We start from the raw sequence: 16,944 nt of genomic DNA on the forward strand, positions 1-16,944 counted from the left end.
CGTAAAAATCGATTTCTTAAACAAATGTAGGAGAAAAGTGAAAATAGCTATGAACAGTTTATACTTATGCATCCCACTGTACAAATACATACACGGTCAATGGACCCCACTTCCTGCCTTTTTGGCTTTTAGGTCGTTTATTGCAATTTTTTTTTACCATTTTTGAGGATTCGTTCGTCTCCTTCCCAGTTGTTTTATGAATTTTAAATGCATTTGCTAGCATAACATACATATTTAAGTGGATGGAGAATAGTTTTAGATGTTTTGAAGGGGCATCGCTATTTATTTTAAAGTTATGTAAATAATCATTTGGTTTAGATATCTTGGTGAGAGACGGATCACTCGTAATCCCTTCATATCTATACTTCACATCGCGTATTTGTTTTATTTTTCTCCTATGGACCGCATTCGTCGATGAATCATGCGCTGCCATCTACAGTACAATACTGAAACTAAGTTTCGTAATCAAACGTCAGCTGTTCCCCTTTCACTTCGTGGCCATTCGTGACGAGCCGAGAAGGCAAAAAGCAGGAAAATGCTGGCACGCGAGATACGGTCGACAAGCTAGATGGGGAAATTCTGAAGAGTAGAGATAGCAACGTTGGAGAATCTCGAGGTGAAAGTTCTCTCAATTATACGGGCAGAATGGCAACTGAATTGAATCTTCAAACTGCGCTGCAATTTCTGGTTAACAAACTCAAAATCAACCCTGAAGGGAAGAACATTACTAGTCATAAATTCTTGAATGAAGTTATCAGGGCCTTTCAGAGTGAAATCCCCTTCCAGGTAAGCAATTAACTCTTTGTTTTAAACGATTCACTGCATGAAACTTCCTTGTGTATTTTAGTGACGTAATTGCATTAGATGTATGCATTGGCAGGCGGTCGGAGGCAAGGAATTGAGCTCTGGGCACATAGTTTTGCTTTTCTTTGCCCTATCATTACACAAAACAAAATGAATAGAATCGGTGATTAGCAATTACGGGTAGACCTATCTTCGTGGATAGGGAATGTACATAAATGTGTCATATTGGGCATCAACAGGAGAAATGGGTCAGTTTCATCAATTTGAAAGAATTGTGCCGAGCCATATGGTCGGCGGCACACGGTACCTATGAACCTCAGAGCTTAGGTGCTGAAAATCTTGCGAGGACATTTAAGAAATAAATAGCTTGCTTTAATTTCGTAGCTAGGCAAGGAGTTGTGAAACGTGTAGTATTCTCTATTCTCTCGCACAGATTAATACACTATAATAAACACTAATGTATACAGGATCTTTTTTTCGGAGGGACTGGAATTTTATAGCTGGATAATACATATTTTCAAAACTTCGGGAGGGATTGTAACCCCATCAGCTCGCCCCCGCGTACGCCAGTGAGATGATAATCGGTGACGTCGACACTTGGGGTAGCAATTAATGTCGTGCCCAAGGGGGGTTGGTGGGGGTCAACCACCCCCCTTTAGGGCCCAGTATTCCTAAAAGAAAGAATGTCAAAGGTGGGAAAAGATTGCAAATTGAGGAATGACTACTAAAAAAGGTACATTTAACTTCTCTTTCGAAAAAAAAAAAAAAAAAAAAAAGATTTGATTTTACTACTAAGCCAGAAATCCCGGCCTGTCCACGGGTGTTCTTTGTGTGTGTTCCTTCATCAATTTTATCGTATCATCTTCGCGATTAGCCAAAAGTGTCAGAAAAGCGAAGTAAAATAAACCAAATCAAACAATCCATCAATGATTTGATTTGATTTTTGTTACTTAGCGTTGCTTTTTGTCACATTTGATTAATCGCGTTGATGATACGATAAAATTGATGAAGGGACACACAAAGAACACACTTGTCCAGGTCGGGGTTCAAACCCGGATTAATGTTCTTTGAAAAATAATGCATTGTTTGATTTTCCTAATTCCACCATCTCATGATGCCCTTACTGAAGGATCCGGGTTCGATCCCTGGCCTGTGTGTGAGTGTTTCTCTTGTGTCCTTCCTTCACCCGTTAAATTGAATCTACGTTCATCGTTATGGCAGAAATTAGGTAAAGTGATGGAAGAGCAACGTTATAAAAAAAATAATTTCTTCGCCAAGTCATGAGTCCAAAGTTCTCTGTTCACGATTGTCCCTCATGACTTCCATATGCTCATTAGCTACTTATCACGATTAACTCTACACAGCTAGAAAAAGTGATGGGAGGTGGTAAAAGATAAATATATTAAAGGGGGATAAACTGGTAACAAAATACACTTTTTTGTTGTTTCTTCAATAGTACTTATTAATTTGCTTTCTTAAGTTCTGGGATACATTTCTCATTCCAAATTGTTTCATTATTCACTGCAGAGTACAACACAAATTCGCGCTCGTCATGGGCTCTAATCTCGGCATGGACATGGATGTTCTTTTGCGAGGTTCTTTGTTCATCAATTTCATCATATTATCACTCATCCACATTTTCGCGATAACCAAATGTGGCAGAAAAGCGAAGTAAAATAAATAAAACTAACAACAATAAGAACGTGCGTTCTCTTGCGCAAATAATTATACAGGTATTTATATTTATGACCGTTTAGCTAACATTTTTTTTATTGGAGACCAAGAGATTAGTATATTTAAATAAAACACTACTAAGACGAGAGCGAGACAGAATGTGAGCAAATATTTGTTATGTCTTCCGTATTTGAAAAAAAGAAAAGAAAGCATAACAATTCCAAGTATTTTTGTCTGCACATAATACGTTCCCATTACATTACAATAAAATTATATTTTTACATCCCACATTATACATACATATTATGCAACGAGTATAAAATTGTGGTGTAAATACAGATAACATAAGTACTACAGAAATTTATCCCCTGAATTCTTTAGAGGATTCTTAATTGATTAGAAGGGAAACCAATCCCCTATCTGTTCCTATAGGAATTAGACCGAGCTACCATAAACCACGACTTTTCAACCATAGCAGCGGGGGGCAAGGGAGGTAGAGGAAACAATTTTCCCTTCGGGCGGCTATTTCTACCTGGAACTGATGAGGCGGAGGAAAAGCCAGCCAGCTAGTCCAGTCTTTCCAGCTGATCTCACCGAGGGTCAAAAAGCACGTAAAAAATAAGTATTGCATGTAAACTGTAGCTTCAACAAGACGATAAATATTGTGATTTGAAAATAATCAGAGATGTGAGATTGATTGATCTATCTCTGCTAGACTAGCTACTCCTCAGTGCACGTCACTGATGATAATGCTGCATGTGTACGTAAAATTATTTGACAAAGTTTGTATTTTTAAGTCCACTGTATGTTCAGGTAGATTAATCGAGGTCTTTCGCTGAGAATCTACTCGAAGCCCTTTGATTTGCTATTGTGAATGTGACTGCTGCAACAACAAGAAGCGAAGCGTTGGGATTGAAAATACTTCACATTCTACAATCATGAAACTCTTTCAGTTTATTTTCAATTTTTGGAGGGAGGCTGCATTTTTATCTTTTTTCCCAACAGTTGAAGCTGGAAGATACTTTGAAATTAATTTTGTTATTGTGAATGACTGAATACGAGCTGGCTATATTGGAATAATACTTTTTTCTTCATTATGTTCTTGCGACCGTTGCCCAAGACTGCTACCATGCAAGCGGTGAGGGGCATGAAGAAGAAGAAGAAGAAGAAGTTCTTGCGCAGAACATAATATATCGTGTACCTAAATCCTGGGTATCCAGGGTGCGTGAAAAGACGCGCTGCGTCATAGAATTTTTTTGGGAGCAGGGCACAAATAAACCAAGCCTATTAAAACTTAAATAGTAATAAACATTTGTTTTAAAAAAAATAATATTTGTTATAGTATACCACTTTCTATCTTTACAGAAATAGGTCATTTTTTATGTATATTTAACGTCATTTTTCTATGTGAGTTAATTACGACATTGGAGATGAAATGAAGGAAGTTGCACAAATATTCATGCTTTACCCGGAATTCGAACCCAGGGCCTCTGAACTTGTAAGGTAAAACACGGTGTGTTCGAACTGAAGGAGGAAATCAGTACCCCACCCCCACTGGATATGCCCTTCAATTATAAATTAATTCCCAACCAGAGAAATAATATCTTCTTCCCTGATCCTTTGTGAATGTACTATTATAGTTTATTATTATTTTCAATAATTTTCAGTATTATGGGAAAGGGATCATTTTACAACTTAAGTCGATTCGTTTTGAAAAGCAATCTACACATCTCCATTAATCCACCATTTTGCTCACAGTGAAATCACGTTCTACATGTAGCCTATAATTTTCGTTACCACAACATCGGGCAGGCATCATAGTGCTTCGAATCCCACTTTAAACTGTAGGTTCAGTCCCGATTAGGCTTTCTGTACATAAAGTGGACTTAAAAATAAACAAATACCCACACTAATCAGAAATAAGTGTTTGGCAGTAATCAAGCGAAACGACCGGGTTTGACCCCCCGGGCAGTCACTCGGCCCTTAAGTCTCATCTGCTGGCACCCTAATCTTTTGATTGCCGAGCCCATTTTGCAGATACCGGGCCGATTTTTAGCAAAATGCAGAGTTTAATTTAGATGACTGTAGGTCGGAGGCTAATTGCCCTAGACAGACGAATCAAGTACAGATATACGCGGAATGAACCATAGTTCGGACTATATACAATTTATGCACATTGAGTGTATCTATCTGTAAAAAGATATATCAACAATCAGCAATGACATAAATTGAGAGTATTTGCAAATAAGATCCTTAGGAAAATATTTGGACCAAAAAGGGATGAGGAGACAGGTGAGTGGAGAAGGTTACACAATTTAGAACTACATAATTTGTATTCATGTCCAGATATTATTAGAATGATTAAATCAAGAAGACTTAGGTGAGCAGGCTATGTGGCACGAATGGGAGAGGAAAGAAGAGTTTACAGGATTCTTGTTGGGAAACCTAATGGTAAGAGACCAGTAGGAAGACGAAGATGGAGGGATAATGTTGAGATGGACCTAAAGGAAATTGGTAGGGATGAAAAAGAGTATATAGATCTTTCTCAGGATAGGGACAGATGGAAGGCCTGTGTTGCTGCAACCATGAACCTTCGGATTTAAGAAGGCTAGAGAGTTAAGTAGTTAGAGTGTATCTATGGATGCGGGGGGGGGGGAGCCGGAAAATTCCAATATTTCTGCATTATTGTCTGGCCTTTATTGTGCACAAAATGCTTTTTTTTCCTTCAAAGAAAGCCGCCATTTTCCAGCTTTTTTAATGCAATAAGAATAAATTTCCCGGGACGTGCAACAGTCCTTACGCCGACACATACGTTGTCGCGTTCATTGGTTCCCCAGGCGGCTGCCTTTGGAATCGTACCCTGCCCGCCCCTCTTCTAATGAGCCAGGACCTCCTTAGCAAGACCACCCCAACAAAGCTCCAGGCAACGCGTTGTTGTCATGCTTTAAGAGGGCGGCGGGGGGAAGTCGACGCGCTGCACTCAAAGCATGTGACATAAATAAATAAATCGACACAGATAATTAATTATGGTGTTTCATTATTTCTGTGACCCGAAAATACATCATACTAATCATCTGATTCGTCCAATCTTGCATAGCATTTTATAACGTTTAATAAGAGAATTTAATGTGGACCAAGTCTCGTCCAAGTAAATGAGTTTGCAACCTTCTGAACGCAGCTCCTGTAGTCTCCGTAGAATCTCCAAGTAACAATTCTCGCCGATTCCATTATTACATTCTTTTTCCTTAAGCGACCAAACCGAAAACCAAGTTTTTTTATTAGTTCTCGAAGCGTTGTTTCTTCATAAGGGAAGTCCGACACACTTTTTAAAAGTTGCAATAGTTCACTCACTGTCGGTGACTGTCCTTTACTATAGAACTTGTAAATTTCGCGTCTAATGAAATCACAAGTAAACTCGTCCACTTTGTTAAATTTTCTCTTTTTATTTCCAGGCTTCTTTGGTGTGACTGGACCTCTCCAAATTTTCGCACGGTTTTTCTGTCTAACTTTAATACTTTGGCTATCTCTGCAATGGCTCCTTTTCCTAGCTTTTTCTTTTCGACATATTCGTGCACATTACACACAAATAACTGACTTTGTTCAACGTTTTGGTTTTGGATACTTTTCTGTTCGGTGCTCCGAAAGTGCTTGGTTGAGGATTATCTTGGTTTGTTGAATGATCTGGAACTTCGGTTGTGTCCCACGGTCGCCACATGTCGATACAAACTCTGTTTTCCCGTAATATTTCTAAGATATAACAATAAACTAGATATAAAAAAATACACTTGTCAATCCAAGAATACGAACTCGCATACGCACCTCACACCGCTCTCTTGTTGCGGAGTAAGGCGGCGAAGAGAAGACCTTGGGGGATGAAGTGACTTGGCAACGTCCAGCCTGTTGACAGCATGCTCACCTTGCACGCGTCGCAGGATTGCAATATTCTCAAGGGTGGGAGGATCTGGTTTCCAAAGGAAACCGGCGCGCTTTGATGCCGCCTGGGGATCCAAAGAACGAGGCAAGTATAACAATAATATATAACATTGAAAAAATCGCAATTCCAACGAATAATAGTGACATTATGACGTAAAAACTACTAACATGACAACGTATCTATTTATTGAAGAGAGAGACAGATACGCGGTAACCTGGGCTTTACCGAACATATCTATTTATAGATACGTGGTAACCAAAAGGCTAATAATAACAATTAACAATAATCTTATTTGTGCGTTGCCCCATGCTTTACGTATGGTAATTTCGTGTTCCCAGTCTCCCCCTCACTTTGTTCCTATTGTTAAGCAATGGCAAACTTGGATTGTCTTCTATTAGGCAAGACCTAAGTTCATTACAATACTTTGCATTACTGCAGGGTGGTTGAGGGTCAGTGGCGTACCCTACGCTAGTGGTTTGGTTTACACACCCCATCTTTAGCTCACTATTCCTAAAGAAGACAGTCAAAGTCAGGAAAAGATAGCAAATTGAGGATGACCACCATGGGCGCCCGCAAGAGGGGCAGAGCGGATACTTCCGCCTCAGAGATATGTTGGGAAAGTTCATGTAATTCGCATGGTGAAGTTCTATCTATATTTTATTACAAGTAACATTGTTTTATATGCGCTGCTGTTAGAGCAATTAACTGCCATGTCCAACAAAATAACGAGATAATCCTGCAGATATCACTAGGGAAAGGATTTAAAGGTACAAGAAAGAAAAGGTACTGATAAAATACCTTCATTCAGTGCTCTCATCGTCATCATTCTCTATGGGTTTGAAGGTGTGTAAGTATCGTCCCGTAGGACTCGGCTATGTAGAACAGGAAAGTTGTGTGGTGTTAATTGGAGTGTCTTGTTTCCTGCTGCAACTGCAACAGCTGGTAAGTCTATGGTAGGGGAAGGGTGTTGCTCCTGATACTTGGCTGGAGCGAGGAGTTTTGAGGTTTTTCTGCCTCGAAAAAGGGGGTGGTTTTGCATCCTTGGAGGCTGAGCGTTTTGGCAGTGTTGTTTCGCTCCCTCGGCTGGTGTGAAGGGTTTTGCTTGCACGACCCGTTCTGGTGAGGTAAAGACAGATACATGTTGGGATACAATAAACTACGATGGTAATTAGGTAAATAAGGCATGGATACATACATGGAATGCACATTTTACAGGAAATGTAATTTTAAGGTGGGCACAAGGTTAATTTGGTGTAGTTTGGGTACATATATGAATTATACAAGGTACAAGGAGTAAATATACATACAGGTTACAAGGATATATGTGAACACTTAAGGTTTGGTTTGGGTTTGAAGTAAAATGGTGGAGGCAGGGTTCTGGTAACGTCGGGTAGTGGGTTAGTCGTACAGTGGTTCGTCTCTTTGTCTGTTTCTTGGGTCGTCTGGTCTGGGAGTGCGGTGTTCCCACCTTAGGATGGTCGTCTGTCCAATGCTTCGTACAGCGGGATTGTCATGGAAGTGAATGTCTCAGGAGTTGTAGATTCAGGTTCTCGTGTATCTGGGTTATTCTGGTGTCCCTGCTGTGCCCGCTGATGGATCTGGCAGCTCTGTTCTGGACGATCTGGAGTTTGTTCAAGGTTGTTGGAGCTACTTGATGCCACGCCGGGATGGTGTATAGCAGGCGCGGCTCGTGCATTATTTACCCGGGGGTTCACTGAAGTTATGCGACATATATTCAGTTTCTGCAAAATAGACTTCCTTCGCCTAACAAAAGGATGGGGGGAGGGCTTAAAAGATTTGTCTAGAATTTTTTCATCTAGGACTATAAGGTTTTGTAGTAGGGGTGTGCGAATAAATTTAGGGCGGAAACTACAATAAATTGTGCCTTTATGAAAAAAGTGGAGTTTTGTTGGAATATCATGGACGTCCTCAAGTAGGGGCAAGGAATATATTTTTTCCCAGGAGGGGCAAAAAACACTCCTTCAGTCTGAAGTTACTGCAACGCTTTTATAATAATTACCAAAAATTACTGTGACTGAAATTAAATTATATGCGTGTAATATATAATTTTTGGTTGACATTAAATTTTCATGGGGGGCGGCCCCCTTTTTTCCCTTTCGGACGTCCATGCCGAACAATCAGAACTGGTCCTACATTTATTAAATGGAAATGGCAACTAATGGCATGTGCACACTAGAAATCGAACCTGAGACCCTTTCATTGATACGCGACAGCTTTGTTCAAATTTGGGGCTGGTCGACCAGCACACGCTTTTTTTTTTTTCAGTGGTCAAGGAAGTTTGTTAACGTTAATTATGTGCATTTCTATCGGTCATTTCTTACCTGCGCGGACAGCAATGCCTACACTGCATTAAATGCCATAACCTAGGTGAAGTCCATCCCTCGCTTCACTCGCAGCATCACTTAATACTTTCCAACAAGTATCCAAGCACTTCAAAAACTAACAAACTTGAGGCATTGACACCGAGCGACAGCGACTCACGTCTTCGCGCCATTCTTTCTCTCTCGCGAACCCGAAGTGTTTCCACCTTTAAGGAAAAACCTCTGAATGCATGCACGAGCCATTTTGGTAATGTATCTCCTTTATTTTAATTCATCGCATCTAATTCCAGCTTGTATTTGTTTCCACTCATCCATCTCTGCCACAATCTTGCATTTATTCCAAGAAGTTCGGTGCAAAAATGATACAAGAGAAGATTGAATATGTCATGTGTGCGCTTCAAACTTGAACCGCACACAGCAACACTGGAAGGGAGAAAGCAGCGAGAACGGAGCCTTGTCCCGCGGCTTCTGCGAGAGAACGAACTGCGCATGACCGTTGGGTGGAGACATAGGTTCTGCAATATCCTGTTCCTTGTATTTTGTCCTATTCCCTCCTCGAGCTTCTGCTCCCGCACGAAGCTTTCACAATGGCACGAGGTGTCCTGTGGGGGTTCAACTGAAGGTCTGTATCAGGGCGGTCGATTCGCGGTTTTTTCTTCTCACCAAGAGAGTTCGCCGTGTTACGGACACAAATACATGACTTACTGTGTAGAATTTTTAGCGAAATAATGTGAAAATGTAAAGACGTTGTTTATTGTTCATTCTCGAGGTGATTATCGTATATTACTGGGGGTTCACTGATCCTGTGCGCTATAGGGCCAACCGCGCCTGGTGTATAGTAGTGTTGGGTCTGGTACACGTGTAGCCTGGTTTCCAGCGAGAGCGAGTGTGCCCGGAGTACTGCGTAAAGCCCTCCTAGCCGGTTCCCTGCTCTCTGGCACGTTTCCTCCACATGGCGTCTGAAAGTTGTCCAGGTTTAGACCCAGATATTTGGTGGTTGCCTTGTGGGGGATGTCGTCTTCCAGAAGTTGCAGTCTCCGGTGTCGGTGAACTCTCCGGGCGCCGAAGATAACCGCTTCGCTCTTGTTGGGGTTGGGCTGCACTCGCCATCGTCTAGTCCAGGCTTCGTATGTTTGTAGCTGGGGCTGCATTCTTTCGTAGCACACGTCTAGGTCTCTGTGTATCACGAAGAATGCGGTGTCGTCAGCGAACACTGCAGGGAAGGTCTTCTGCTGCACAGGAACCTCTGCTGTGAATAAGGCGTAGAGCAGGGGGTCAAGTACCGAGCCTTGCGGAACCCCTGCGTTTATTCTTCTCGGTGCTGCCCTTGTTCCCTTGTGCTTTACTATAAAGCTTCGGTTTCGTAGCTGTCGATGAGCCGGACGTAGCAGTCCGGAAAGCGGTTGCTGTGTAGCCTGTAAGTGATTCCCTCCTGCCAGACCTTGTCGAAGGCACGCTCAATGTCTTAAGAAGACGCCTAGGATGTAGTGTCTTCTTGCTCTCATGGTCGTCACGTGATCCACTACCCGGGTTAGCTGAAACGTGGTGGAGTGTCCAGGTCGGTAGCCGAATTGGAAGTAGTGTAGTAGCTACGTTCCTTTCCATGGTGAGTTCCTGGAGTCTCGTCTTTATCGCCCTTTCGGACACCTTACTCAGATGAGATAGGAAGCTAACTGGGCGATAGCTGGCTGGTTGTCTTGGATTCTTCCCGGGTTTGGGGATCATCGTGACGCTCGAAGTTTTCCATTGTGCAGGAAAGTGTGCTGTCAGGAGTACGGCGTTTGTGATTCTTATGAGTAACACTACCGCTTTCCGGGGGGCTTGCTTCAGGGCCATCGGTGGGAGGCCGTCCAGTCCCGGCGCGCTGTCGCAAGTCGTGGGCGGTCGTTCAGTGGAGCGTTTCTTAGTTGGTTGACAGCGGCTTCCACTTATGCATGGTGTGGGTCCGTAGGCTGTGGAAGTGGATTTGGCGTGAAGACTGCTTGAAGGCATCTTGCAAATAGGTTTGCCTGGTTTTGAGGTTCCACTTCGAGTCCTGCCGGTCCTTGGAGTACAGTCGTGTATGAGTCTGGTGGTAGTCGGGTCGCATAATCTTCCAGAAATCTCTGTCCTTCTCCTGAACTTCTGCTAATCGTCTCTCCCATTGGATGGTGATGTTCTGTTGTAGTCTGCATCTTGTTCGTCTCGCTATCTCGTTGTAGAGTTGTTTGGTTCTCGGGTCTCTGGTGTCGTTCCATTGTTTACTGATCCGTCTTTTGGTCGTTAGTAGGAAGTTCAGGTATGCGTCGGCATGTCGGTTCCTGTCGGTTTCTTCTCTCTGGTGTCGGGCGTGCGCATTGCGCCTTCGTGTGTGTGGTCAGATTAGTGATGACGTTATCTATCTCCCGGGGTGTCTGGAGTGGCATCCTGGGGTCGACTAGTTGTTGAGGTGCCTCGTGTAAGCTTCCTAGGTGATCGGTGGTGGTGGCTGTGCCGGCGTCGTGTTCGTGATGACCTGATGTAACACTTCGAAAAGGATCGGGACGTGATCCGATTGTAGTGCCACATCAACGTATGGTGCTGTTGTGATGCCGCATCCCGTTTAGATGAACGCATCCAGGACGTCAGGTTCTCCTCTGGCTGGGAAGTGGGTCGGGTCGACCGGTGCGTCTATTTGAAGTCCTGTTCTTGGGAGTATACGTGCTAGTTGGTTGCCTGTCACGTTGTTTTGCCTGGAGTTCCAGCTGCGGTGCTTGTCGTTGAGGTCCCCCATGAAAGTTGGCCGAGGGCTTCTAAGGTTCGGAGGTCATGTTCTTCTAGTCTGGTGGTATGTAGCCTGAGACAATCACAAGCGTAGTCCTCGGCGTGAGAATCCGGATTGCGATTGCCTCCATTTGTTGCAGCGCTGTTTACGATGATGGCTACTCCTCCCCTCTGTGCATGTAGCCTGTCCCCTCGATATGTCTTGTAGTTCCGCAGCTGGAATCGATGCTTTGGTTTCAGGAAGATTTCCTGGAGGCACATAATGTCTATTTTTTGCGTGTGGAGTTAGTTTTGGAGTTCCATCTTTTGTAGTTTGACGTCGTTTGCGTTGAAGGACGCAATGCGCAGTTGGCGTTTGATGTTGCATCTGTGGTAAGCAACCATCTTCATACATGTCGGCGATCATGATGGTGATGGCGGCCAGGTTGTCAAATGAGTCCCTCGCTGCCCGGAGCTTCTCTGCTGCTCTCATGATGTAGGGTAGCATCCTGTTGAGGCTGGTCCCAGTGAATGCAGTGATGAATGATCTGAGGATATCCATCGTCGTCCTGGGCGGTTGGTTGGCGTCTTCGTGGGTCCAGTCCGTGTGTGGTCGTCTCAAAGCGCGGGTCTTTAGGATTTTGTGTACACGCTGGGCGGAGCTGGTGTTGCTGTGGGATTGGGTTCTGCGGTGGCGTCTCTGGTGTGTCGGCTGCTGTCGCGTTCTGCTGTTGTCTGGGCTGTCCGACGGGGTCTGCTTCTGGGCTTCTTGCTACGTCTGCAAAAGTCTTCCCCTGGGTGACTCTCACGAAGATTTTGCATCCCCGGAAGTTGGCTGGATGTGCCCCGCGGCAGTTGGCACAGAGACAGTTTTTCTGCCCCTTCTGTATATAATGCGCGCGGACCGCATAGAGAACAATGGTTCTGCCGAATAGGTTTTGTTGTAGTTTGTGCTTTCTTTCGCGGGTTTTGCTGCATTATCTTGGGAACTATTGGAGCTGCAATGATTATATTGTACGAGTTTATAGCTCTCGTTCTGCTCTACAAAATGAGACTATAGGATAATATATGTGATAATCTCACAAAAAGGTGCAACAAAGTGCGTTCACAAGTGTTTATTTGATTTCATGTCCTAAAATACATATCTCTAACAATCGGTATTAAAACAGCTATATTTTTGGAAAGGTGTTGCACCTTCAAATCTGTTCCCTAAATATCACAATCTTAATTTTTTATTTATTTCCAGAACATTAGCCTGAATGCAGTAGACGAAGCAGACAGGGTACCAACATTGAAGGTGGTTCTAGACGCAGGGTTGTCGGGAAAGGGCGGAGTATGCGTTCACAATAACTACTTCATGTATCTTCTCCTCAAAGCTCTTGGCTACAAGGTGTTCGTGGTTGCTGGAATGTACAGCGATGCCGCGGTGCCTGATAACCATGTTATTGTCATAGTGGAGGACCTGGAAAACGTAGGGGATCTGCATCTTGTCGATGTCGGATGTGGATACCCAACTCTTCGGACTGTGCCACTGTTGAAGCTCCCCTATTCTCTCACAAATGCTGGATTGGAGATAAAATACGTGAAGGAAGATGACGTCTACGTTAGGATGCACCGTAGTGGAGAACCCTTACCTGATCCGGGGGTAAGTTGGTCCCCCTCTTTCTTTACGGTTCTTAATTATCGTAACTACCTATGTTGGCTAAAACATTATTTCATACCTTTGATGGGCACTGAAGAACGAAATGGCCGAATTTCACGGAGTTATATTTTCTGCTGGAATGTCCTTGTTGACGCTGGGCTGGCTGGAAATGATGGCTGCCAGACCACGAGTAGACCGTGTTCTAATTGCAATTTGCTTCTCTGCTCGATGCTGGGGTAGCAATCAATCAGAGCGAACGTGATAATTTATCTATATCAATGAGGTCTCTACACAATAGGTGTGATTACCCAATAATGATTATCTTTATTATTAATATTATTATTTCCAGTGTATTAAATGTGTGATGTATTTAGTTGAACAACAACTTTTTTTTGTAAATGAATCCTGCGAATCTCACTTATGAATACATACATACCTGAGTTAATTGTAAAGCATGTTGAGTATACCTTTATTGAGTATATTATATTTCTTTCGAGTCAATTTCTAACACCTTTGTCTTATTATTATTTAATATATATATTATTATATTTAATATCACCATACTTGTGTTGTCTCAAGCCTAAAGTTTTTCTGGGCTTTCAGTTTAGTTAGCAAGAAATGTAAGGTTAGATAAAACTACTTATTCAAAAATTGAAGTATGCCAGACATTTCTGTACTACAGACTCCTTTGGAGATCACTCATCGCATTTTTTTTTCAACAGATTCCAATGGCCGACGGTGGTTGGAGAAAGGTCTTCTTTTTCAACCTTATACCACGTGACCTTCCTCATTTCGAACCTCCAATGAGAGAGCTGTTCTGTGAGGATCCAAAGAGTCATTTTCAGTCTCACCTTCGCCTCTACCGATGTCCTGCTCCCGGTGACCATGCAGTGGCTATTTTTGACAGACTGCTTCTTCACTACCACGAAAATAAGCCACCTGAGAAATCTGAAATTCCAGATGACAAGTTAGAAGAAGAGGTATTACGTCATTTTCCAATGTTGCCCAAGGAGGAAATAGTCAAGTCTTTGGCCGTTTTCCGCCGACGTTCTGATTGGTTGGAGTCTATGGAATAAAGAAATTCGATATATTTGAACATGGGTCTCCAGCAGCCCCGTTTAAATTTGACATATTTAATTTCAAATCAGAAAAAAGCCAAAAGCTTATTAATTTCATACGCGATATTCAGTTATTTACTACACCAGCAGAATAACCGAAGGAAAAATGAGTTTGCTGGAAAAATTGAGCGTGAAGTGTAGGCACCACGTCAGAATTTCATGTTTTCATATTTTATCACTGAAGCTAGTGAATAAGTGGATCCATGAGTTTATAATATTCCAAAACTTAGATTATTATGCGAGAGGTCTACAACGTTAACTTCGTGACTAAATTTTTCTCCATAAAATTCAAACATGTTTAAAAAACGATTTAATAAACAAATTAAAATAACTATACCTTTCACTAATTATGTTGAGGGTATGACGTGAAAAATAAATAACCGTTGTGCTTTATGTTCACTCCTCAAGGATATAGTAATAATAAATCAGCAATTACGAGTTTATTATTATTATAATTTTTATTTTTACTATTCAACTTTATGTTAGCGGCCTGACTACAACCATAAAAATGTCGATTTCCAAGTTCATTTCCTTTGCATGTAATGTACTTGGGATTATGATTAATAAAGTTATCTATGATCTGAGCTTAATGCGAGTTTCTTGAATTAATTTAGTGAGATATATTGCACTTTATCGCATTTCTAGATTTATATATTGTTATTCTGAGACCTTGCCTGATAGGTTCTAGAAACGTTTTGGATTACCATAAGAAGAGAATCCATTACACATTTTATGAAAAGGGGAAATACATGAGACCCCTACTTCTAACAAAACAATGCGACTAATGCTTTCAATTGGAACACGCAACGAATGAGAGGAATTATGATAACGACGTATGATAATAAACATCTATTCAAGCCATAGACCCCTATTTTTGCAAAGATTGACGCAAATCCTTATTCGTTGCGTATGTGTGTTGACTAGTTTTCATGAGTGAATTTTGTATAATTGCATATAGGATTAAATACACCACCCCGTATCGACGATATAATGAAATTGATTGATTGAATGATGTGATTCATTTTACTTCGCGTTTCAGTCACTTTTTGTCTGAGTGACGATATGATGAAATTAATGAAAGGACAGTCACAAAGAAAACAAAACACAACCATGACCTGGCATGGATTCGAACCCGAGACCTCTGCCTAAAGAGGTCAACACTTGAATTTCTACGGTGATCACGTCCATTAGCAAATAGGAACATCTTATCTTTGATGAAATTATTTGGACAAATAATCAAAATAATCATATTTTTATTTTACAATAAGTCACAAACCGATGAATTTTAAAACACTAACCAGCAGTGGCGAATCCACAAGGACCAGGAATTTTGGGATAGTGTCATATGGCCAGACGAGTCCAAGATTAATATATACGGGTCAGATGGGATAAATAGGGTCTGGAGAAAATCAAATAAAGACAATGATCATATTAACACAGTTCCAACAGTTAAACACGGTGGTGGGTCATTAATGATTTAGGGCTGTATGTCGTCCAGGTACCATCCAGTTTATTGATGGTGTCATGGATGCCTATGTCTATTTGGACATATTGAAGAACAATGTAAAGCAGAGTGCCCAAAAAATGGACATGCTGCCTATTTATAGATTCCAACAAAACAATGACAGTAAGCATAAGGATCGAGTTAACATGAATTGAGGACTAAAAGTGGTAAACGTTGTAAGTGCCAAAAGCAAAAGTGTTGGGAAATCGCATCGTTCCGCACATCAGCCCGTAAGAACGTGCACACTAGTGACCTCTTTACACGCCCTTTGAACTACTTAGAGGGCTACCAGCCACATTTCACGTTTACCACATTATAAAGCATGGCGCATTTTACAGTTTAACGTGAAAAACGGTGTTTGAATTATTGTGGCAGTTACAGCGTTTACCAATTTTAGTCTTCAATTGGCTAATATGAAATGTGTCCAACTACTACAAACACCAGCTCAAAGCCAGACTTAAATTCCATTGAGCACTTATGGGCAATTTTGAAGAGGCGAGTCCATAAAGCAGGCGTCAAGTTGAGTTGAAAACTCTTGTGCAAGTCGAGTGGAATAAAATAAGCTCTGAAACATGTCGGAAACTGATTAATTCTATGAAGAACAGGTGTCAAGAAGTAATTAAAGCCAAAGGATACGCATCAAAGTATTAGAACTGTCAGTCAGTTTGCTCTAAATATACTTTTTTTCTTTTATATTATTAAGTGTACGAATAGAAAAGTTGTACAAAAAATGGCATGTTTCTCTTTCAGTTTCATTTAATTTATTATTGTCTTTGGTTATACAGAATTTGGGTAAGATTTTATGTTCCTAATGATATTAGTTATTGAATTGTAAAGAAACAATTTCAAAAGAGTGTATTTCCTTTCAGATATTAAAGCATTTTCTTTATTATACATACTGTATGAACAAGAGGGGTCCTGGAACACTGCCCTGTGGTCATGGACGTCCGCAGGATTTTTTCCAGGGAGGGGCAAGGAAGGGATTTTTTTCCGGGGGGGGCAAACAAGGCACATTTTCCCCAATAATTGTTGTTGCCTCAAAAAACATTGCTTAAATTTGAATTTATTATATTCATACAATAATTAACACATATTATTGTGGCTGAAATGAAATTATATGTGTGAAATATATAATTTTTGGTTGACTTTCATTTTCCCTTGCCCTTCTTCCGGACGCCCATGCCTGTGGTACTCCAGAGAGGAGA

The 16,944-nt window shown here is 41.6% G+C and overlaps 1 protein-coding gene across 1 annotated transcript; it reads left to right on the top strand.

Annotated features, from left to right (window-relative positions):
- The first annotated feature begins 482 nt into the window (after positions 1-482).
- LOC145996506 (arylamine N-acetyltransferase, liver isozyme-like) lies at positions 483-14,825 on the top strand. The gene is made up of 3 exons (XM_083133009.1): positions 483-786; positions 12,722-13,120; positions 13,840-14,825. Exons 1-3 carry the CDS (start codon positions 646-648, stop codon positions 14,191-14,193), a joined length of 894 nt encoding a protein of 297 aa, XP_082989135.1. The 5' UTR covers positions 483-645; the 3' UTR covers positions 14,194-14,825.
- Positions 14,826-16,944: the final 2,119 nt, after the last annotated feature.

The sequence above is a fragment of the Lepisma saccharinum genome, chromosome 12 (assembly GCF_977018435.1).
Source record: "Lepisma saccharinum chromosome 12, izLepSacc3.1, whole genome shotgun sequence".
In the NCBI taxonomy this organism is placed as follows: Eukaryota; Metazoa; Arthropoda; class Insecta; order Zygentoma; family Lepismatidae; genus Lepisma; species Lepisma saccharinum.